This window comes from Branchiostoma belcheri, unplaced genomic scaffold (assembly GCF_001625305.1).
Source record: "Branchiostoma belcheri isolate BF01 breed outbred unplaced genomic scaffold, Haploidv18h27 scaffold87, whole genome shotgun sequence".
NCBI lineage: Eukaryota > Metazoa > Chordata > Leptocardii > Amphioxiformes > Branchiostomatidae > Branchiostoma > Branchiostoma belcheri.
Window position 1 is genome coordinate 343,774 of NW_017804542.1, and position 23,696 is coordinate 367,469.

The window sequence follows — 23,696 nt, forward strand, 5'->3', positions numbered from 1 at the left end:
TATTTTCACAGTTTTGGTGGATTTTTGGTCAACATTGCATCAGAATTTTGCCTGTTGCAGAGGATATCTTTTCCGACATAACATTTGGAAACTATAGACGAAATGTTTTCCTTATATGCGCGAATACAACCTTATATTTATATGAGACGTTCTTTCTAAGTGCTATGTACAATACATTACGGGTTTCGTGCAGGTGCAGTGCGTTCTGCCGACGTGCTCTTTTTTCCACATACATGTACCTTCACTGATGCAGGTGATATTGGAAATTTACCCTGCACCAGACAGACTTTACCTGAACCACTCAGTCTCGAAGAAGTATGGATTACACTTAAAACTATTCAGAAACTGTACATGTTACCTTCATTAAAATTTTCTTTTATTAGTTGATAGGTGGTAACACTAACAGTCAATGCAGCAAATAAAAATCCCCATAAACCTACATTGTACATGTATGTATAACCCCAGTACATGGACCAGTGCAGCTTTGTAGGTGCAGGTAAACATCAGAAATACCTGCACAGCTCCATTATTTTACCTGCACTAAGGAGCATGTGCACCCAGTATTTTGAGCCCTGATGGAGGAAGGGCCCTTTTTTCTGCTTGGCCTCACAGCTTTGACAGAGCTTGATTTAGACTTCTTTCCCCTTGAGTGGGAGAAACATGGTAACACAACCTAGCTGGTTGAAATTCTGAATACAGTGCCTAATGTTCACAGAGTACTGGGGGCAAATTTGATGCGTCCCAAGGGACATCTTCAAGTTATTTCATGCATTGATTTTTACTGTGCTGAAGAAAACAAGAAGACTTCCCCTTTGTTAGTTAGCATTGATTGAGGAGAAAACACCAGCAGTGCAGGTAGTAATTTGTGTCATGTACTCATTCATTAGTTTGTGTCCAATATTGTATTATTGCTTGACATATTGTTTGTTAAAGAAAATTAATACTGGTAATAAATGGCCAAAGAAAGCCAATTGGGCCCAATGATGAAACTATGTAACAGTTGTAGAAAAGAAAAACATATGCCCCCCTCCCCCTTTTTGACCTTGGACCTTTTTTGTGCCAGATTCCTTAGCATTTTACAGTCATACAGATGGAAAATACAGAAATACAGATGCTCTTAGTTCTTTTTTGATCTATACCACCCAGGCCAAAGTCTTATGGCCTAAGATACTGTTAGCGGTTACATGTAAGAGTTATTGTACACCCCCTTTCATTAAGTACCAGTTCCCAAATATACCACATACGGTTCCCACCACCACCTCCAAATAAAACCTGACGACAAGGGGGCCGTAAGGAGAATTCACAACTCCCTCCTTCCCCATAATGGGAAGAAAAGTGTCGGGGCAGGAGCCTATAATGGAAGCTGTAACCCCTGGGCTGGTTTACAATGTACGGCCCGTTGCCTGTGTGGTAGAGCTGTCGACATGAGTGTAGTTTCTTAGACTGAGTAACACCCCACTTAACGCTGAACCTAAGGCAATAGGGTTTCTCCGGTGGACCGGAGGACTTGGCAGCCACTGCACTTGTAAGACGTATGAAAACGCAGATTACATGCAGATGTCACAGTTGACAATTAATTTTTATGTCCTTATGTACTTGCCATATATATATATATATTCATTTATTTTTCATGATGTATATGCATACTGTCCCCGAATAGCACAGATATATAACTATGTCTAAGCTCTCAATGTCATCACTTCAGTTCACCGTTTGGTATACAGAAAGTACATCTGCCAATCAAAAATGACCTAGGAAAAATGGTGTATACACAGTCTCGTAGATTGTAAAAAATTCTGATGCAATGTTGACCAAGTATCCAACAAAAACCGTGAAAAGTTTGACGCAGGCATCGTATATTCTTCCAAGATGGTTGTCTAAACAGATGTTCTAATCTAAGTTTGACAAAAGCATAGTCTTTTTAGCTCCCTGTTTCCCTTGGTTTCCTTTTGTAACATCCAATGAAAACCACAGAAAATTTGCTGAGGCATTGTACGTTCTGCCGACGCGCTGGTTACTAATTGTTAATCTGGATCAAGCATCAAGTAAATTGTTGTGCAGCAAACGGCCCTTAAGCTGAGCCGCTCCTCATAATCAAGTGCCATCACCATCGGACGACCTGAATGCTTCCTTGTGATGAAGGTTTCATTACAGAACCATTCATTACGTCAAACGGCATCTGATTCTATCTAAATGTCACGTTCGATCCGGGTCTCTGTCCCCGGACGCTCGGCGGGACATGAAACCTCCATGAATGTTAATTCTGGGGAAGAACGTTTGTCGCGATCATTTACAGTGCATGTCACATACTAGCTACAGATGACTAAGCCTCCTTGTTTGCTGGATGTGTTCTATGATTCAAGACAAAACTAATGATTCAGAAGAGAAAAAAATAGTCACATGGGAGAAACACAAGAGACAGCCTGATTCAGCAACTCTCTCTCTCCCCATCTCTCTCTCTCTCCTCTCTCTCTCTCTCTCCTGTCTCCTCTCTCACTCCCTCTCTCTCTCCATCTCTCTAGCTCTCCTTATCTTCCTCTCTCTCCCTCCCTCCTCTCTCTCTCTTCCTCTCTCTTTCTCTCTTTCCCTCCCTCTCTCTCCCTCCTTCTGTCTCTCCCTCTCTCTCTCCCTCTCTCTCAAGATTAAGACAGGATTAAGAAGTTCCCAATTCTCATGACATCACAGGTGTTAGCCATCAAGCCTCTAGGGACCTAGCCAACCTTTTAGACGTCAGCTACAGAAGTGTGATGTAGTCAGGCTACTGGTCTGGCCAACCTTACAGAGCTGCCAGAAACATGATGTAGTCAGGCTACGAACTTTGCCAAATGGAATGCAGTGCAGGCCATCTGTGATATGATCGCTTCTAGATGACCTATGAGCCGTGAAGGAGTACAGAGCGGCCTGATGTTGACAAATGTTCGGGCATATGTTGTCGGCAGATATTGTCATCAAACGGGCTATAACCACGCCGCACACACACGTACAGGAGCCTGTCTACGTTCACTGGCAGGGTTCCAGCCCACACTGTGGTTTTACAAGGGGCATCGCAAAAGAACATGATTCAAACCGCAAGCCAATATAGGGTTGATTTCCCGGCCAGCTTTTGTGATTGAAAATTGGCTCTCGCGCAGCCGGCACGGCGGATTGTTCCGGTAACCGTTTCGCTACGGTAGGGCAGGTAGGATCTTTGAAGGTCATGGAGGAGGGCTTGGCGGAACCGAATTGCCCTGATGATAGCTTTTAATCTCAGTGGGACATGAAAGTAATGGTCATAATGCCTCAACCTAAATCCCAGCGCCCTGCTAAGCCCAGCCAGGGGCTTCTGCTCTGCTCTTTCCTCATCTGTTCGGGGGGCGATGGTGTTACGACCTGTGATGGAGAGTGATGTACGGCGGATTTTATGTTTTCTGACGGGATAACCATTATGTGTTATCAGGATTGGTGACTCGGATGTGCTAAATCACGTACATCCTCTCTGCTCTCTGTATGGAGATCTTTCTGTTGCTGCTGGTATTTTATAGTATGCTAAAAATGGCAAGTATGTAATTGAAGAGCATTCATGTGAATAATGTATCTGTATAGCCGGTATAACCGCCTTTCGGTGTAACACACCAGCTTCTGTATCTGTATAGCCGGTATAACCGTCTTTCGGCGTAACACACCAGCTTCTGTATCCGTATAGCCGGTATAACCACCCTTCGGCATAACACACCAGCTTCTGTATCTGTATAGCCGGTATAACCGCCTTTCGGCGTAACACACCAGCTTTTCAGGCACGCGGCGCTGCGGCAGCTGGCTACATTACACCGAACAACTTGTTACACCTAACCCTTGAACATCTAACTCTAGACATTGTTTAAAACTATCTAATGACAATATCCCTACTGTATTTGGTAACAGTGAGTTCCAGCAATAGTTCTAGGAAAGAATGAATTCTTGAACACTTCGATACTTAGTTGATAACTCTGGTACTTGAAGGCATGGCATAGACTGTTAAAAAAAAAAAGGCAACGATGTAATTGAAGAGCATCCATGTGAATAATGCTGGAAACCACATAAGGTTCAAGTAGTTCTTTAGTGCCTGAAGGGTATGGAAGTATTGTTTTGGGTGGCTGATCTGTAAGTTTGTGTCTGTTTTGACGTAGATGAGAGTAGGAGGACAGCATGTGGGTGGCACTCAGGCAGAATGACAGGTCAAAAGGTCAAAGGAAATGGCTCCATACAGGGGCCAGCATTTTAGGATCAACATGGGGCAATTCAGGAAGTGGAGGATTGCATAAGTGGCACTCCAATGCTTCGTCAAGTCTGAAATCTCACATTTCTTGTTTAAAAGTAGAAGAAGAAGAAGGTCTCCCGTGCTCTTATGCAGAGCCTAGGGTGGTGCCCATCTCCATTTCGTAGCCCTTGGGCGACACACAGTTGTGCAAGGCACTACAGCAGGGGGCTAGTCCGCTGGTAGTGCTGTGTGTTTGACCTCCCCACACTCTTTCTCATATGTGCTGAGTGCTAAGCAGAGAAAGAAGTGTGTACCAGTTTGTATCAAGTCTTTTGTATGACCCTGCCGGGGTTAGAACTCACGACCTCCCCATGTTTAAAAAGTGCTGCTGCTTTTTGTTTTACTTCGTGTGATGGCATGACATTTCATCAGATACTGATGATATCGGAACCTTAATTTGACAGCACCCATTACAAACTCAGAAGGGAATTGCTATCACATCAAGCACTTCCATCTGCGTTTTATCAGTGCTCTTTGAAAGGCCACCCTCGACTGTCACTTAATGATGACTAAAGCAATGTTCTTGACAGCATCAAACATGTCAGAATTTGTATTGATATCTATGGCTGTGTCATAAAATAAAACATTGTTGTAGAGCAGAAATAAAACATTTTTGTAGGGCAGAAATCATTTGAGCTCTTAGACAAAGCATCAGCAAGAATTCAGAGATTTCATACTGTTGGGAAGTATTTTGGGTTTTTGTGAATTTTCTGGAATTTGTATGATGTAGAATAGGATATAATCTGTGGAGGTTTGGATGGTTTGTGGCCGTATTTTGTGAACTTTTTTTTCATGTGGCCATTCTTCCCTACCCATCTAACATGCCAAAATTTGTAGGGATATTCATGGCTCTCGTAAAAATGTGACCCACCCAAATATTGTTGTAGAACAGACATCTTTGAGGTCTGATACAAAGAAGGGTAATATATAGCATCACATCAGTAAGAAATTGGTGCTTTCAGACGTCTGGGAGGTGTTTTGTTTTTGTGAAGGTTTTGGAAGACTGTATGACTAGTTCACATTGCACTGCAGCATTGTCAACCAGTCAGAATTGCCCTGAGGAAGGTGACAGATGGTCTCCGAAACGTCGCCTGAATAAAAGACTTGGTTGTGTAAAAACAGTCTCTTTACTTAGTATCTTACCAACCTGATGAAACTACTCTGTGCTTGTGGATGGTTTGTGGTAAAATTTTGTTAACTTTTTTTACCTTGTGTCTTGTGGCCAGTCATTCTTTCCTACCCATGTGCTGGGTAATGTTTTGTGTACTCTGTCAGGACACAAAACATACAAACTAAAAAAAAAACACCCAAAACAATATTTTCATACCCAGAAGTAACAATTGGCAAGATCTAAGAACTACATGTTCTGTGTGTTACGCCAAAAGGCAGTTATACCGGCTTTACAGATACAGATACATGACTGTATGATGTCAGATTCCGCTACAGTACAAGTTTTTGATGTCAATCAGAGGTTACACGAAATATAAAAATGGTGATTTATATTTATTATGAGAAATATGGAAAGAGGATTCATACTTATTATGGACATAACCAGGACAGAAGCAGTCAAAGTATCCAAATATGTATTATTGTAGATCCAGAATTGCCCTACTTAATGCTCGTGGTCCATTAGTTAGAGCTGGGCAGGCATTACAGGTCATCTGGTTCTGCCTGTTAATGACGTTCTGTCCAGGGGGATGGGAGAGGTCACTCCTCTTCAGGTCAACCCAAGGTCATCAGAGGTCAAATCATTGTTTCAAAATTTTACTGAAACATTCTATACTGGGAATAGAGAATTGTGGGGAATTGAGATCTAAATAAAGGTGAACAAGTGTAAGTGATCTCAAACCAGTTTAGCTCACTGAAGAGCTAATCTTCCACTGGTTTTGACAGAGAAGACCTCCACAGTGTATACAGGTTCATTGTAGTACTATCAATAATTCTCGTAGCTCTTTTTGACAAGCACAATTTTTTTTGAATACAGTACCCCAGAACTGGTGTCACATCCTTAATTTCTAAAACCAACACAACCTTGTGGGAAAAATAGTGCAATTTATATTCAATGGAAGAATCAAATTAAGAATATGTCTATTTGTAAGTCCTGTCCATGGTGCTGAATTGATAACTGTTGTTGCATTATGCTGTTCCTTTGGATGAATTATGATATCTAATGTAAAATCATACTGTGTTGTGATATCAACCCTTGCCTATGTTTTGTATGTGATTTTTGAACAAGTGCATATGTTTTGTGGGGAAAACCAAAGTATATGGATGATCATGACAGTTTGTTTTAATGAAAACAAATTGAGAAAGTTGAAAATAGTACTGTAACAACATCAGACAGATCTCAAAAATACTTAGGAAAAAAACCTTATTTGTGGACAAAATCTTTTTCTTGCAGACCGAAGAAAAGCATAGACTAGACATTTTTGCCCCTTCATAAACAAAATGTCCTGTGTCACTGTGCAATTAAAAATGGTTAATTAGTTAATTAACATTGATTAACATTGTTGTTGTGCAGGTCCCCTCTATCCTATCCTCCCTGCAGAGGAGTGTTGTGGCAGTTCTGCTGGGCAAACCTCACCAGCCCAGCTGGCTCTCCTGCGGCATCACTAAGGAGTCGCTCGTGGACACATGGAAACTAGAGAACTTAGAAAAAGGTAGGTCACTGTTGTGCCAGGTTACATGACAACAGGAAATTAGAGTGGCTAGAAAAAGGTAGGTCAATATCACATTCAGAACATGCAATATATCACTATTAGGTCACTATTGCATTTAGAACCATGCCTATCAAGCTACACATGTACATATACACCCTAGTTCTGTGCCTGCAATAAATGGGTTAGAGAAAGGAGTCACCTCTCAACAAAGGTAGGTCGATATCATATTCAGAACCATGCCTGTCTAGTTCTTTGCTTAAATAGGTTAGATTCACTGTTATTGTATCTAGAACCATGCCTATCTAGCTACACATGCACATATACCCTAGTTCTGTACCTGAATGGGTTGGAGAAGGGAGTCACTCATTGACACATGGAAACTAGAGAACCTAGAAAAAGGTAGGTCACTGTTGTATCCAGGTTACATGACAACAGGAATTTGGAGTAGCTAGCATAGAAAAATGTAGGTTACCGTCCTGAAGGTCATTTATTGACTTGATCCATACATTTATTTATAGAATGAGCTTGTAGGCAGAAAGGTTCCAGTCACATTGGTGGTATGGTTATTGTATAATTGCAAACTTATGGAATTCTTCAGAATGTTGTGCATAGATTTAGACTTAGACTTAGGGGCTTCCTGTGTCTTTTGGCACATCAGGCAGTCTGAGCGTTCCAGCAAGTTTGGTCAAAAGCTAGTCTCCCTAAATCATTCCAGTTTAGCCAAAAAGCAGTTACTCAAGCAACTGGATATGATTTTGAAAACGTCAGACGTTTCAGTTGGTATCCACTAGCTTTCGTCAGTCCATTCCAGTTCAGATTTACTGTTTCCAAGTCCCTCTCCATGGTTTCATACACGTGGTACCAAATTTGACTGTGTTGTGACAGAAAATGCTTTTTTAGATCCCTGCTGGCAATTCGTTCTGACAGCCTGCTTGAAAACTCTTCAACGTGAAAATTGTACAACAACCAACGAGAAATGTGACCGCGCTGTCACACAACACTGCACAACTGGTTCTGCAATTAAACACGCTAAAACATCTGAAACAGAAAATGCAACAGAAAATCAACAGCCAATTGAATTATCAGTTGCAGAGCAGATATGTAGGAAATTGGTAGGTAAATGGTAGGTCCCTGCTGACTATATTTTGCCCATAAACTATGGGTTTCATCAGAGTCGTGCAAATCAGAGCAGAACAAGAAGCAATCTCACCAGCAACATTCACTACTGTGCCATAAACATTTCTCACTCCAGACAAGGAGGGCAGGAACAAGTCTTTTGGTGGTTTGGGGCCTTTTTTAAATTCATTTATTTGCACCAATAAAAAGGCAAACATTAATCAAGAAGTATGCAAAACAAAGGAAAAAGAAGTGTGCAGGAGGAAAAAAGAAGCCTGCAAGGCTTGTACAATGTTCTCCTTTAAACTTAGGAAATATTAATCATTCAACTAACATAATAAATAAACTAGACAAAACCTAGATGTAACAAAACCAAACTGCCTTATGACATAAGCAGGTAGATTTATAATCAACAGTTTCATTCTGATCTTTTTGCATCAAGCTACAAAAGTATTCTTTGGGTGACTGAGTTGATGGGTTTCTCTGCCTGTCCTAATTGCTTAAAGTTTTGTGCATGGGTGGGAGATGATTTTGACATTTGATTGATAGGGAAGTTGCTTGAGCACCTTTAGGAATTGGTATAATACTTTATTACAGCACACAATCCCCTCCACAGTCCTTAAACACTTTCTGGCACTCTGTTAGCTTCACAGTTGCAAAAACTAACTACTTCTGAGAAGTCTGAAATTTATTTTTAGACTGTAACTGGAAACACAACGTTTTATTTCCCTATGCCTGAGTTCACACCCTGCATTGTTGTCAAAGGTCATGTGAAGTTTGATGTGATTGTGAATGTGGTTTGACAGGAGGGTTCCTAACTGTGTTTCTTTCATGGAACATCGGGCATCTCTATTAACCTAGTTTACCTGAGGTATAGGAGAGTATCAAGATTCTACAGGATTCTATAGCAAGATAGGAAACATGTTTTGAAAAAAAATTGGACTTTTTTAAAGGATTTAGGATAAGACTTTTAAGTTTCATCCCTCCTGCACTGCTGCACTTTGTTGTATTTTATACATTTCTTCTTGTCCTTGGCTTTTCTAATTTTCTCTAAATGAATAAACAGACAAACAAATGAACTTAAAATCACTTTCTGCTGCTTCATCAAGTGCATATAGATTATCTGGTTTTGAACCACAACCTCAACATTTAATAAAAAATGCACTCATTGCTTTACCGAATTGTATCTTTTGAAAATCTGTACTACCGGTAGTACCATATACTTAGCCTTCTAATGTTGTATTCAATTTGATGAAATGGTAATTTCAGTGTCTAAAAGTTAGTCATGCTCTGAATACTCCTAAGTCTTCCCCTGTGATGATATGTCAGAATCCATGCACCATTAGACAGCCAAACTGCGAGTCTGAACATAAGGCCACACCAATTCAATTTGTTGGTTCACGGATTCGCCTCTTCATTTTTTTCTGATTTGCCAAAAAAAAAAACCAATTCTGTTTCCAAATCAACTCAAATATGCTCATATTTTGTCCCCAACAGTTGAGGAAGGTCCTTTTCTTCTGCCTTGTTACAGATTTTTCATGCAACGGTTTGATTAGGAGTTCAAAATTCATTGTTTAAATATTAACCCAGTCGTTTTTGTTGACTTCATGGCTCCTTTTGTAGCATTTAGGGCTATAATAGGATGTCTAGACCTGTTTTTATTTTTTTTCCCCCTGTTGCTTCATATTTTTTCTGCAAAAATCCGAGAAACAACAAATTAAATTGGTGTGGCCTGACGATTGCGTCAACTCTTCCTGTCGGTAACAGATGAGTGGGCAGGACTTTTCCTAACCTCATCTTCTGATCGCCCTGCAAAATTTACAGCCAGGATTAGAGTCGGAAATGATTGGAACATGTCATTGATTTGGAGCCGGCTGCACCAAATGGAGGGTGCAGGGGAATTTAGAGTACCAGGTCTCGTAAAACTGATTGAATGTGTAGATGACGTCCTGTGTGAACCCCAAACTTGTGTAAGAGTGGCAAAGAGAATGGGCATTCTATATCAGGCCACATCACACATTGACGCAATTATGGATGACATCCGTATGTGCATCGATTTTCTTCCATTTCCAAGAAACAACTTGCAGTAGAGGTTGAAGGAAAAAGAAGATGCCAGAGGAAGGGAATCAGGGCTCAAAATTCCACTTGAATGTTTGCACCAAGAAGTCTTCCAAAGTCAAAGCAAAGAAGATGTGAAAGAATAAAGATATATTAAAGAAACTCACTTTTTGGTACAGAAAATTGCCGTTTGTGTTCAGTCATGATGTGCTCAACCTTCCTGACCACTTAGATTTCATAACTTTTTTCTCAATTTTTCATTTTCGCGCTCGTAAACTGACTGAGGCCTGGCAAACACTGTCTTGTATAATCCTTAAATAGGGTTTGCCCTTGTTTAAAGTTAAACTTTTGTTTCAACACAAAAAATTCCCTCACCTAGAGCTTTCGACCAGTCACTCTGGTTTTCCTCAGTAGACTGACCCAGTGAGGCTTGTTACGTGGCTTCTTTAAAGTGTGATGTCAACACTGGGTCAAAGGTATCTGGTAGATGATGTCAACCCCCGTCGCGGTTAAATGTAGGTTTGTCCTTGATAATTGGGTAGTGTTGGCTGTATCTTCAGTCTAACGATTAAGTAAAAATGTGTTGTTTTTTTCCCTCCAGTTGCCAGAGAGTTTGAGGAGAGCAGGTCTTCCTACAGTGCAATACAGAGTGATGGACACTATCTGTACATACACTGTCTGTCGGGGTTGTACAAAATTGGGTCTGGGTACAGTGGGACAATCAAGGTAAGCGTCCCTAACTTTATATAATATTAAGTACCTCATGTTTTCAATTGTTATTATGCGTTGAACTCCATTTTATTTCGGATTCATGTTTGTGTTATTCCCTTCATGGGAATAACACTCCTTGTGTTATTCCCTACAGGGCACGCCTGAAAAGCAGTGTGTTTAGCCCTGTTAAAAGAAACAAATATTAAATAAATGTGTATGTATTTTGTCCTGAGTAGGAAGGATTAGAGTTGGATGGGCAGAGATTTGGTTTCTGTTGATTGACGGGGTTGTGACAGGAATTGCTGTTCTATGTTCAACTTGTTTCTTTTGCTAATTTGTTGCAGGGTCATGTGTATGCTGCCAACCCAGCATTCCATACAAAGGAGAAAGGCTGGCTGGGATATGCTAAGGTAGAGTAGGCTACCTTGCAGCAATAAGTCTTCAATCTAAAGAATTATACAAATCATAATATTGAAGACTTTCGCATGTTTACACAGGTTAACACAACAGTCTAGTACAAACTATATGTTGGACCTGGTCTCGTGTTCTCGCGTGACTACTGTTGGTCATTCCGTGATCAAGATGTACAGTAGACATAAAAAATTTTGAGGTACGTGTTTTCTACCTTTATAAAAACGTCACTGATTGAGGAATATTCTACTAAGCATGATATGAACGTGACAAATGAATCTCTTCAACAACAACAAAACGTGATGTTTTATTGTTTTAGGGCCAGCTGTTCTTCAGGAGTAGATGTCATGCTGCTAATTCGCTGGTGCTCGTCAACACAGAAACACTGGAGGAACAGCACGCCGTGGAACTGGAAGGTCAGGCTTTGGTCATGAACACATGAAAAAGATTGAGATGACAATGAACTTTATTGCATAGTACAAGGAAGGATTAAAACTAATACAGACGACAGAAGTTCTATAAGCGTAGGAGCTTTCAGACCGCATCCACCTTCTTTCTTCAGCTAATGACGAGGGCAATCACGTGACCTGGGGGTTGAAAGGTCACATGACTGGACGAGTGTGTTGTAGATGGGGAGTAGTCGGTGGCGGCCTTGGTTGCAGTTTAAATTAAAGAACGGGAGAGGGCTCTGATGTGTACCACCTCTTTGACCCTACGCTCAAACCATCTGCTTTATTTATATTCACGTCCTACATGGGCTTAATGCACTATGTTAGGTAACTGAGGTATAAGAGTAGGAGGAACAAGTGCTACATTACTGTGCTACATCGATAATTACAGGATCTCTTGTCTCTTTTTGAAACAAGCGTGAACAAATTTACATAGGTTCTCATTTACATCGTAGTCCCTGGATTACATAATATGTTTGAATAATTCTCTTTGGTCAGATGGTAAGATGGCAAGATGGTCTTATGATTAGGGTTGTTGACTGAAGGTCCTGGGTTCAAATCCCTGGCAGGCCCCAGTGTTGTGTCCTTGAAAAAGGCTTTTTAAATCTATTTCCTCACTTAAATCAGGTGAAAATGTGTAGTCCTAGAATCAGTTAGAGACGTCCCCTCGGATGGGATGTAAAGCTGGTCGCCCCAAAGAGCCACATCACCTCAAGGTTATAGATCACACCACACTTCAGAGATCTTTCTATAAAAATAAGTTTGAAATATATTCATTTGTCACTGTGACAGTGCATCATTGGACAAAGAAGAGTATGCTAAGTGGCCAATATCATCAGATGTTACTTGATTTAGTGGCCAATTTCATCAGAGGTATAGAATGTAGTTTTGTGGCTCTCTCATTTCTTTGCCCAGTTATACGTCTTTTATCTGTACCCCTCTCCTTTGATTTGTGAAAAATGTCAAGACACTCTTGTCTCCCAAAGTCTGATCGATCATCTCTGACAGGGTTTACGCCTCCTTTGTCGGACTTTGTCAAATCAGTTACTGTCTAAGCTGACAGGTTTTCACAGAGCACAGTGTAAGCATGCTGACCTTAGCCAGTCAGTTGACTTCGTGGACATAATGTTGCATTTTATAGTCATGATAAACGCGGTCTCGTTGTTGCAAATGGATACCAAGCCATTTACATGGATCGTAAAACGGTAAAGTACAGAGTCATTCCTGATATCTCTGCCAGTCAGTCCTGGTGTAACAACCTTTTCGAATATGATATTGTTGAGTTACAACATCTAATATCAAAGCTGTGGCCCAGCTAAACAGAAAAGGGGAAAGATCCTTTGATTTGTGAGAGGATCAAATTAAGGTGGCCCAAACTTTAAGGTGCTGTTCTTGTGGTTAAGGTTGTTGACTCAGAATCTGAAGGTTCTGGGTTCGAATCCCTGTCATGCCCCTTCATTATGTCCTTAGAAAAGGCAATTTATACCAGTCTTATTTCCTCACTTGACTCAGGTTAAAAAGGAGTTCTACATTCTTCAGTTTGAGATGTGAGGTCCAGCTAATATTATGATTATATAGAAGCTGGTGTGTTATACAGAAGCTGGTGTGTTACACCAAAGGGCGGTTGTACTAGCTATCCAGATCCAGAAGCTTGCGTGTTACAAAGAAGGGCTGTAATATCGGCTATACAGATACATGTTGGTGTGTTACAACGAAGGGCTGTAATATCGGCTATACAGGTACAAATACGGATACACAATACAGAACTAGAATCTGCAGTTTCGGTTATTAGGCTCCAAAAAGCGTGTGATTAAGTCTCCTACTCCTAAGAAATAGGACATTAACGTCGAGAAACGCTGATCCGAGCTTGGTAACTAATTGAGTGTTCCGCCCCAGGTAAAAACAGCCAGACTGACCTTTAAGTTGATAAGACTAAAGTTTTCAGTCCGTCCAGATGACCTTCAGTGACCCCGGCTGTACTTATCTCGCCCCGAAGCTTGCGATGCGCTCTACGGGAGAGCACTTTGTCAGGACCCCTCCTGCTGCGTAAAGACTGCCCACGGCAATGAAGTGAGATAAGTTCAGGGATTACTGCGTCTATCTGTCAAGCCGCAGTAATGATCATCAGTGGGTGCCTCTGTCTTAGAAATCTCCCCCAATGCTATGAGTAATGACAGTTGTGGTATCTCTGCAGTCTAAGGCCTAAGAAAAAATTTTGACTTTCAGATTTTGGTCCTGAAAAAAAAGGGGTCAATTTTCTTTTTAAATTTTTTTAAAATCAAATTTCATTTTATTTTATTTTACATTTTTTCTTCTTCAATTTTTATAAATTATTTTTTTTTTAGATTTTGACTTAAGTAATCCAACAAGTACAGTTAGACCATAATGTAAAAGTGAAATGCATTAGGACAAGGGCTGTCTCCAGGACCCACTCCTCTGTTTGCATGTGGGGAAGGGAACATTCAAATATTTCATCTGATTTATCCCTCCAAAAAAATTGTTTATGAAAATGCGTGAAAAAAATGTTTCAGAAGGTTTCGAATTCAGATGTCTGATTGAAAATTTTATGTCCTTGGTCGACCCCCGAAAACAGGCTAGAGTTGGCATGCAGAGTCAGGTTTTTGCTTGAGTCAGGAAACCAGAAACTCAACGCTTCTTTTCCTGGGCCAAAGGACCCGCAGGCTTGGTGATGGCTCTTTGCTTGAGCTCCGACAGGTATGTGTAGATTGTGAGATAATGATAAAGAAACAGACTGGACTGGTCTGCACCAGGGCAGTACTTATAATCAGTCTCAGGCCAGGATCTCACCAGACTGCATCCGAGTAACATTATTACAGATTGCAGGGTAAGGACTAGAAATTCATTTTTAGGAATAGGTGCACTGGTGCACCCGACCTGAAAAATTAGGTGCACAAAGAATTTTTTGGGTGCACCATATGAAACAAAACCTAATTGCAGATCTTACTGCTCCTCTTCTGGGCTTGAATCTAAAATGAGAGCTAACTTCAAAATCTTAAACATTACTACAACAAAGATTTTCATTTTTTTTCTGGTACTTTGAGACCAAGAATATCCGGTATTATACACTTCCAATGTTCCAATGAAAATTCCTACAAAAATATTCAGGTGCACCAGTGCACCCACTGGAAAAAAAGATGCACAACTCCAATTTTGGATGCACTAAGGTGCACATCACCCAGTATTTCCAGCCCTGCCCGAGTAACAATTACAGATGGCACGGCTGATGTGTCTGTGGCAGGGTTGTGGATTGAAAGCTGATGTTCTTAATACTTGGATTTAGTCCAGTATGGGTCAAGCACTCTTTACAAGAAGAAGGTAGCATATCCAGAGGCTTTGTTACATTTTTGTCATTGATAATATAGATGGAAGGGCTACAGGTGTATTTGGGTGCTGTTAGGCCACACCAATTAAATTTCTTGATTAACAGATTTTTCTAGACAAATAATGGAGCGGGCGGGCGAAAAAAAAATTAAAATAAAAACAGGCCTAGGCATGCTATTTGGCCCAAAATGGTACGATAGGAGTCATGAAGTCAACACACCAGGCTGGTTCAAAATTTAAACAATGAATTTTGAACTTTTAATGATACCACTGCATTGAAAGATGGAATGACTGTAACAAGTAGTAAGAAAAGGACTGTTTTCAACTGTTCAGGGCAAAATATGAGCATTTTGCAGTTGATTCTGAATTTTTATTTTTATTTGCAAATCAGAAAAAAAATGAAGCGGCAAATCCGTTAACCAAGAAATTAAATTGGTGTGGCCTTATGAAGATTTTGTGCTAGTAAAGATCAAGTCTGGAATTTTGGTCATCATTGCATCAGAATTTTGTACCTTGCTGACAAGACCTTTTTGGACACATAAGAAAACTGTAGCCGGCATCTCATCCATAGATACATGAGTATCTGTCTGTATATCTGTATCAGATGTATAGCCGGTATTACTGCCAAAGTGCTATACACAATACATTACTGGTTTTGTGTACTAGGTGAAGTACATTCTGCTGACGTGCTCTACTATGTAGGACTCCAAATGGGATTCCATTTATTTTCACGTAGACGGTCAAGGTCTTTTCTGTAATGTAAAACTCCATTCAGCCCAGACTCAAATATAGAAGAATCACTGTTCCAATGTTACCTATTGTTAGACACCGTTGTTCCTGACAGGTGTACCATATACTGACAAAAACCAGACACTTGTATCATTAACAGTTACTTATTGTAATGATACTACATGTAGCTGTATAATACAATGGCAAGTCTCAATAGTATAGTCTGGGCTGCAGTATTTCAAAATCCCTTGCCTGTATAATGGTTTCTATAGAAATCAGCATTTGTGGTTAATGGACTGAGCAATACTGATTTAATGGAGCATGAAGAGCCTCGTTGGGAATTCAACACCCACTTTTGTGTAGCCTGGCAGTGTGATGAAGTTGTTTTGCATAGATTTACTGGACAGAACCGTCTGGAAATATGGTATAAAGACTACTATAGCTGACTGCTGCCTACCCTAACCCCACAGCTGTAGTATAATCTAAATTTCTCTTTTAAATATGCTTTGATATTGCTTCTAAATGTTAAAGAAGAAATTTTAATCTTAGTCAACACAACAAATTAAGTATGACTCTTGTAACTTATAACTACAAACAAGTGGATACAAATGAACTTAATACAATTCATTTATTATTGGAAACAGATGTCAGAAATGATTTGAGCATCTCATAATTTTAATTTCTCATGAAGATACAATGGTTCATTCATCAGAAGCATGAGAAGCCCTATAGTTTCAGCACCAAGGACAGACCTCACTCCATTCAGCAGGCATCCACTATATTTTCAACAAACAAACTTAGTAATACATTCTTAATTGTTTTATTATAAATAAATCAACATTTTGAGTATCATTTACATTACAGGACTATATAGTACTGGACAGTACCAGCAGCCCATACAAGAAGACTGAAAAACTCTTTCTTACACAAGGCAATACGCCTGTTTAACAAGTCTTCACAGTAAGACTCTAAGGACGCTCTGGTCTTTACTTTAGTGCCCATGTCAGGCTTTTTATAATGTTTTTGCTTGTGTGTTTGTATGTATTGTAATGTTAAGTTGTATTTGCCAGACAATCAACTGTAAAAAAAATCAGTGTTATTCAGCATGTTTTTATACAGGCTGCGAGGCTGGTTTTAATGAATAAACTGTTGAAACTTTATACTAGGATGTTGTCAGTGAATAAATCGAGATTCCCCCAGGCCTGTGTATAACATGATACCTGTTCAAATCATGAGAAGCCCTATAGATTCAGCACCAAGGACAGATCTCACTCCATTCAGCAGGCATCCACTATATTTTCAACAAACAAACTTAGTAATATATTCTTAATTGTTATATGATAGATAAATCAACATTTTCAGTATCATTTACATTACTGGACTATATACTAGGATGCTGTCAGTGAATAGATCCAGATTCCCCCAGGCCTGTGTATAACATGATGCCTGTATCCAGCCTAAGTGCACCTGTACCGGGCCGTGACGCCGGCGGCTCTTTGAGATCAAGATAAATGTTGTTTTCATGTGGGGAATGGAGCCAGTTTGATCAGTTGAGACACAGCAACCTTGTGGGCTGGCATGCTGAGCGTTCAATGCATTGCTCGGCTTTCTTGAGATTGCCCGAGGTATCTGTCAGGTTTTTACTGGCTACAGAAGAAGACAGGCTTCTTCTTAGTCTGTATATAAATGCAATATTATCCACACTATAGGACTGACTTGCAGGGCTGTATCATGAGGCACACTTGTCAAAGTTTTTTCTTTTCCTCAAAAAAAGAAAAAAGTACGGAAAAACAAAAAAATAACCAAAAAATTATGATTTTCTAACCCTTTAATAACAATGTACCAGGTTAACTACATGTATAATAGTACAGTACCTTAGATCAGATTTAGGTGGATATGCATACATCGCTTTTCATCAGATATAATTGAAAGGCACTTGGTGCACATTTCATCATATTGCATCCCATTCAATGCATTGCTTAGCTTTGAGATGGCCCGAGGTATCTGTCAGGTTTTTGCTGGCTGAAGTAGAAGACAGGTTTCTTCTCTATGAAATGCAATATCCAGACTGGAAGGAGGGGCATGCGGAGCTGAGTGAGTGAGTGAGTGAGACTGGAAGACTGACTTGCAGGGCTGTATCACGAGGTAAAGGCACACGTCAAAAGTTTTTTTTTTGTCTGAAAGAGTTGCTATAATCTGCCACTCACTTTCCTGATGAAAGCACATTGATGCAACCAAGGAGGTTATATTCCTTGATGCAACACTATCTTTCTAGTTCTGTCTGAAAAAAAATATTTTGTTCAGCTGGGGAATTATTTCCACTCTACTCATACTTTTTGTCTGAATTTCTGTAACATTTTTTGTGGTTTCCTTCTTTAATATTACTAAAAGTTGATGCACAATTTTGGCACCAACATTACTTGCTGATTAGATGCCATCCAATTTATATGTAAGCTAGCTTGAATCAGGTTTAGGTGGAAAGTATGCAGGAGCTATACATTCAATCAGATATAATGAAATCTGCTTGGTTGAGGATATGTGCATGTTTCAGATATTGCGAAATAGTTTGGTCTGCAGTAGAGTACTGTAATTCGCCTACATTCAATCAGAGATGTTATTGAAAGCTGGTTGGTGCACATTTTGAAATAGTTTGGTCTACATTTCCGCAGTTTGCTTCAAAAGCAGTAGCCATACATTCAATTAGATACAATTGAAAGCCGCTTGGTGAAGGATATGTTTCGGATATTGCAAAATAGTTTAGTCTACAGTACTGCAGTTTGCCTGCATTCAATCAGATTTACATGTTATTGAAAGATGGTTGGTGCACGTTTTGACATATTGCAAAATAGTTTGATCTGCAGTACTGTAATTTGCCTACATTCAATCAGAGATGTTATTGAAAGATGGTTGGTGCACGCTTTAAAATAGTTTGGTCTACAGTTTTGCAATTTGCTACAGAAGCAGTAGCCATATATACATTCAGATGTAATTGAAAGTCGCTTGGTTAAGGATATGTTTTGGATATTGCAAAATAGTACTGCACTTTGCCCATATTCAATCAGAGATGTTATTGAAAGCTGGTTGGTGCACGCTTTAAAATAGTTTGGTCTACAGTTCCGCAATTTGCTTCAGAAGCTGTAGAATGATCACTTGCCTTCCCCCGGAGGAGTTTGTGACATATAGCAGTCTGCTGCAAATGTTTTCTGTCTCAGTTCCTACAGGGATTTCCTGAAGCGGTATGGACTAATAGTTACCGATGTATCTCTGCATGTGTATTGTATCTTTCCCCAGAATCGATATCCCCTATGGCAGACGCAATCAGTGTTTGACCTTACTTGCTCCCTTACTCGTGTAATCTGAGGGAACCAATTCCTTAAGGAGCGGAGGGTCAGCGTAATCTTCTTGTCTTGTTCCTTGGAGACCCGCTGTATGTTATACATATGCTTTTACGTTTCCTCTCGTGAGTTGCTCTTCGCAACCTCTTGTGAAGAATTAGAAAGTTCTTCGCTGGGGACGTGACAAATGAAGTTATTATAGAATCAATTCTGATGATTTTCTCCCTGTGTTGTTAAAAGGATGTGCATTTGTTGACCTGAGTGTGATGGATATTCATGTAGTTGAGGTGTACTGGGAAATGATATAACTGTTATTGTCTTACGCAACTATCACTGTTAATGCTTTGGGAGTGCAACTAGCAGTCTTTACCAGGCAAAGTAAAGTGGAACATTAATTTTATCAAATGTATTTGAAGTTTCAATACTTAGTCAACATGTACATGTAGTTGCTTCATCATTTATCTTTTTTTCTAGTGCAAAAACTGCATTTTGATGCAAACAGGTTTTTTTAAAATTTATAATTTATCACAAATTAAATTTTATCACAAATTATTTTTGGTGATGTAAGAAAGTTACTCTCTGTTGTTACTTCGCGGAATGGAAGTATTGTTTTGGTTGGTTGGGTTTATGGATCTGTATGTATCTGTCCTAATTGCTTTTGGTTACATGGTGGGTGGGAGGTGACAGTTGATTGATAGGGAGGTCACCAGAAGGTAACCCAACATGTGCCTTCAAGATGTGGTGTGATACTCGACAAAGTGACATTATAGAATCTGATGTACAATCCCATCCACAGTTCCCATAACACTTACCAGAGGTCTGTAAACTTTTCAAGGTCAACTTAAAGGTCACGAAAATCCAAAACTATTCCAGGAAGTCTGACATCTACAATAACTTATTGTGAATCAAACTTACTGTATTTTTTATACCTTGCAGATACCAGAAGAGGCTGCAAAGTGTTTTTCACCGATGGAGAGAACATTGGGCAGATTGTTGCAGATAGAGAAGTGAGAATCTTCCCTTATGATATCGCATAAAAATTGTCACAGCCTGTTGTTACCTGTATTTCCTTGTTGAAGAAACATCTCCCATTCCTTGATCATATAATCATTGTTTTTTGTAGCATTATTACTTCTACAACCATTATCAAATGTAACAGTAACTGTATATATAGTTGTAGAACCCAATGATTAGTAAATAAAGCATACTTTAACACAGCTTTACAGTAAATTAGCTGAATTGATTTAGGACCATGTGACATATTGTTACTAGTAGGCGATCCTTGTACACACGAAAAACTGAAGTCATTCTTGGGATAGGCGTGTGTATGTCCTGTAAACCTTTAAGCTGCCTTAGATGTTTGTCAGCAGTTAGTTCTGTCACAACCAGCTTGAAAATTCTAGAGCATCAAAAATTATAGTAAAAGAAAGGATTTAAACTGTAACGCACGACAAAGTTCTGTAAGCGTAGGAGCTTTCAGACGACATCCACCATCTTTCTTCAGCTAAAGAGGAGGGCAGTCACGTGACCCATGACATGCGTCTGATAATGATAACCTCTGCATTTGTCCCAAGTATTGCTGTTTTTTAACTGTTAAATGTTTCTCCCTGTGCCTTCAGGATAGTTTCCTGGTCCGGTTCTATAACCCGCTGGCCTCGCCCATGCCGGTCACACACGAGTTACCGCTCAGGCTGGCCAGGAAGTGCCTGGATCTGTGCGGCTGGGCTAACTTCGACCAAAACCAGGAGCTACACACCACATGTGAGTTGTTTGAAAAAAGAATGTCTGCAGCCAGACTACATATTGTATTTCTTTCGGTACTTGTATTATGCCAAAGGAAGGGGAGTAGTGCTCAAATTACCTCTTCCTTGCATTGAAGTCAAAGAAGATGTGAAAGAAGAAAAGCAAAGTTTAGATGTGAAACAAAATTTACTTAGAATTTTGTGCGTTTAATTATTTGTTGAGCCTTTTCTGAATACTTACTATAGATTTCATGATGAAGGCCAAATTTGTTTGTCACACATAAGTTTTGAGTGCCTATAGAAGATGATTAACTCAGAGATAATATCATCTCAATTTGTCCATAATTATCTCAATATGTCCTAAGACTAGTAAAAATTATCATGATGATGCTTTTCTGCAATTCACTTTCCCCAAAAGTTTGCTGGACTGGTTTATGAAGTTTTCCCCCCATTTGTTTCAGCTTTAGGTGTTGATGAGGAGGTTGTGTCGGTGACAAGTGGAAAGGACATTGCAATAATCAGAACCACATCAGGGAAGGTCAGTAGCACTGATGCTGTAGCAGACACCCTGTGGTGTTAGCTTGTTAGGTTATAGACCATGTGAAGGTAAATCTTTTGCAGTATGTTTACAATTGTTACCTTTCTAATGGTACACTCTGTTTTCAAACTTGTGTAGCTGCTAGAATATGGGGATTATCTTCATACACAACCCGTACTATCTCACCTACTGACGTTTCGATATCTGCCAGACACTTTCCTGAGAGATTCTAAACAGGAGTTCTCACCTCAAAAGCGCCACCTACATCGGGTACATATTGTGGCGAGAAGCAGAACTCCAGTCAGAAGGAAGGTGTCTTATAGACATCGAAACTTCAGCAGGTGAGAAAGAAAATCCACAAATCCTATGTCCTACTAACCTGAATGAAATTACTTTCTGTTGTGCAGCTGCTGTACACGGGTAAGTCGCAGCAGCTGGGCATTAAGCAGGGCGGGCCAGCCCTGGGGAAGTGGGCGGAGCTACCCATCACCAAGTCTCCCCGGGTGGTGCAGTGCTCCATGGGGCACGACGGCGTGCACGGCCTGCTGGTGGCCGACGACGGCAGCGTCTTCTTCTGCGGCACGGCTAGGAGGGGAGAGGACGGGGACCAAGGTGGGGGGTTCAGTTCTTTATTTGCATACCTCGCACACTCACTCTTACTCACTCTCTCTCACACACACGCATACACTCACACACACGCGCGCACATACACAGTCTCACACACACACGTGCGCACACACACACACAAACACATACACACACACACACACTCACTCACATACTCACATACTCACTCACTCCCACACACTCACACAGAATAACACACTCTCACTCACACTCTCTCACTCCCACACTCACTCACTCACCCACACACAATAACACACTCTCACTCACACTCTCTCAGTCACTCACTCACTCAAACACCCACACACAATCACACACACTCACTCACACACTCAGTCACTCACTCACTCAAACACAATCACTCACACTCTCACTAAGGCACAGTTACACACTCACTCACTTTTGGTGAGACATCTCAACATCTCATCTCAGTAGTTTGTTGAGGTAGACTACAATGCATGTGAAGGTAAACATTGTGTGTTTGCTTTACAAATGTTACCCTAGTAACTTTATTGCTTGTGGCCTGAACAGTGAAGCGAGCTCGTCAGCCGAAGCCATCGAAGCCGAAGAAGATGATAAAACTTGAGGGGAGGCACGTTGTGTGGAGCGCCTGTAACGTGGGCAGCAGTGCCGTGGTCACTAAGGAGGGGGAGCTGTACATGTTCGGCAAGGATACAGCGTATGCAGACACCACCACAGGTAACTTATCCCCTTCTTCAGAAAAAGACCCCTTTTCACTATAGATGGTGGATTTGCTGAGTGACTGTACAGTGGCCAAAATTGGATTTTTTGTGTAGCCCCTGATTTAATAACCATTTTGGAGTATGATAATGATAGAATATGATGTAAGATGTAAATGTGCGAATTAAGAGATTAACAAAAACCTTGCAAAACATTGTTCTTTATGTATGAAGTCAGTTGAGCGATCTGTCAAATCTTTGGTTACTTAATAGTCCCTCAGCGATTGCAGCCTCTAGTGGCCTAGAAGGTGGCCCAGCACCCCCAGTTGGGAGTAAGTGGGCAGGATGTGGAGGAATTCAGGAAGTGGTATAATACAAGTCATCATCCCCTCCACAGTTCCACATTTGGGAAAAACAAAAATATTACTGGCATACTCAGAAGTCTGAAATCTCTTTCTTGTTTTTGTATGTATTGTGATGTGTATGTTTGTTTGTGTTCCATCGCTAGGTCTGATCTCTGACCTGAAAGATGAGGCAGTAACCCAGGTGTCGCTGGGTAAGGCCCACGCCTGTGTGCTGACTGTGAAGGGGGAGGTGTTCACGTTCGGAGTGAACAACAAGGGACAGTGTGGCAGGGACTTTACGCCTCAGCAGAAGGAAGGTCAGGGTTACTGATTTACTCTTGCATTGTTCAAATCAAAAGCTGCTAGCTTAAGCTTATTAACAATTCCTGAATGTAATTTGGTATATGTTTTTAAACATAACTTTAAAAAGTTTTAACTTTTGTTCCAATCTAAAGGATTATTCTCTCCTAGAGCTTTTAATCAGTCACTATCTCACTGGGTCAGTCTATTCAAGAAGACCAAGGTGGTTAAAACTTTTAAACTCAACATGTAACTACCAACACTTTCATAGTGTCATATTTCTTATATTTGTTGTAACCAGGACATTTCACAGGTGCCCACTGTAACACCCCAAGACCCCTACTGGTTAGTGCTACTGTGAGTTAGCACTTAACTTTTTAA

The 23,696-nt window shown here is 40.3% G+C and overlaps 1 protein-coding gene across 1 annotated transcript in view; it reads left to right on the forward strand.

Annotated features, from left to right (window-relative positions):
* The window catches only part of LOC109487224 (E3 ubiquitin-protein ligase MYCBP2-like), a 212,734-nt gene that overhangs the window by 128,304 nt on the left and 60,734 nt on the right, over nt 1-23,696 (forward strand). Inside the window, exons 6-15 of the mRNA XM_019791210.1 lie at nt 6,798-6,936; nt 10,712-10,836; nt 11,166-11,231; nt 11,552-11,648; nt 20,024-20,094; nt 20,707-20,848; nt 21,291-21,367; nt 21,775-21,979; nt 22,523-22,690; nt 23,180-23,332. Of these exons, the coding sequence (XP_019646769.1) occupies nt 6,798-6,936; nt 10,712-10,836; nt 11,166-11,231; nt 11,552-11,648; nt 20,024-20,094; nt 20,707-20,848; nt 21,291-21,367; nt 21,775-21,979; nt 22,523-22,690; nt 23,180-23,332 (1,243 nt within the window). The remainder of the gene's footprint in view (nt 1-6,797; nt 6,937-10,711; nt 10,837-11,165; nt 11,232-11,551; nt 11,649-20,023; nt 20,095-20,706; nt 20,849-21,290; nt 21,368-21,774; nt 21,980-22,522; nt 22,691-23,179; nt 23,333-23,696) is intronic.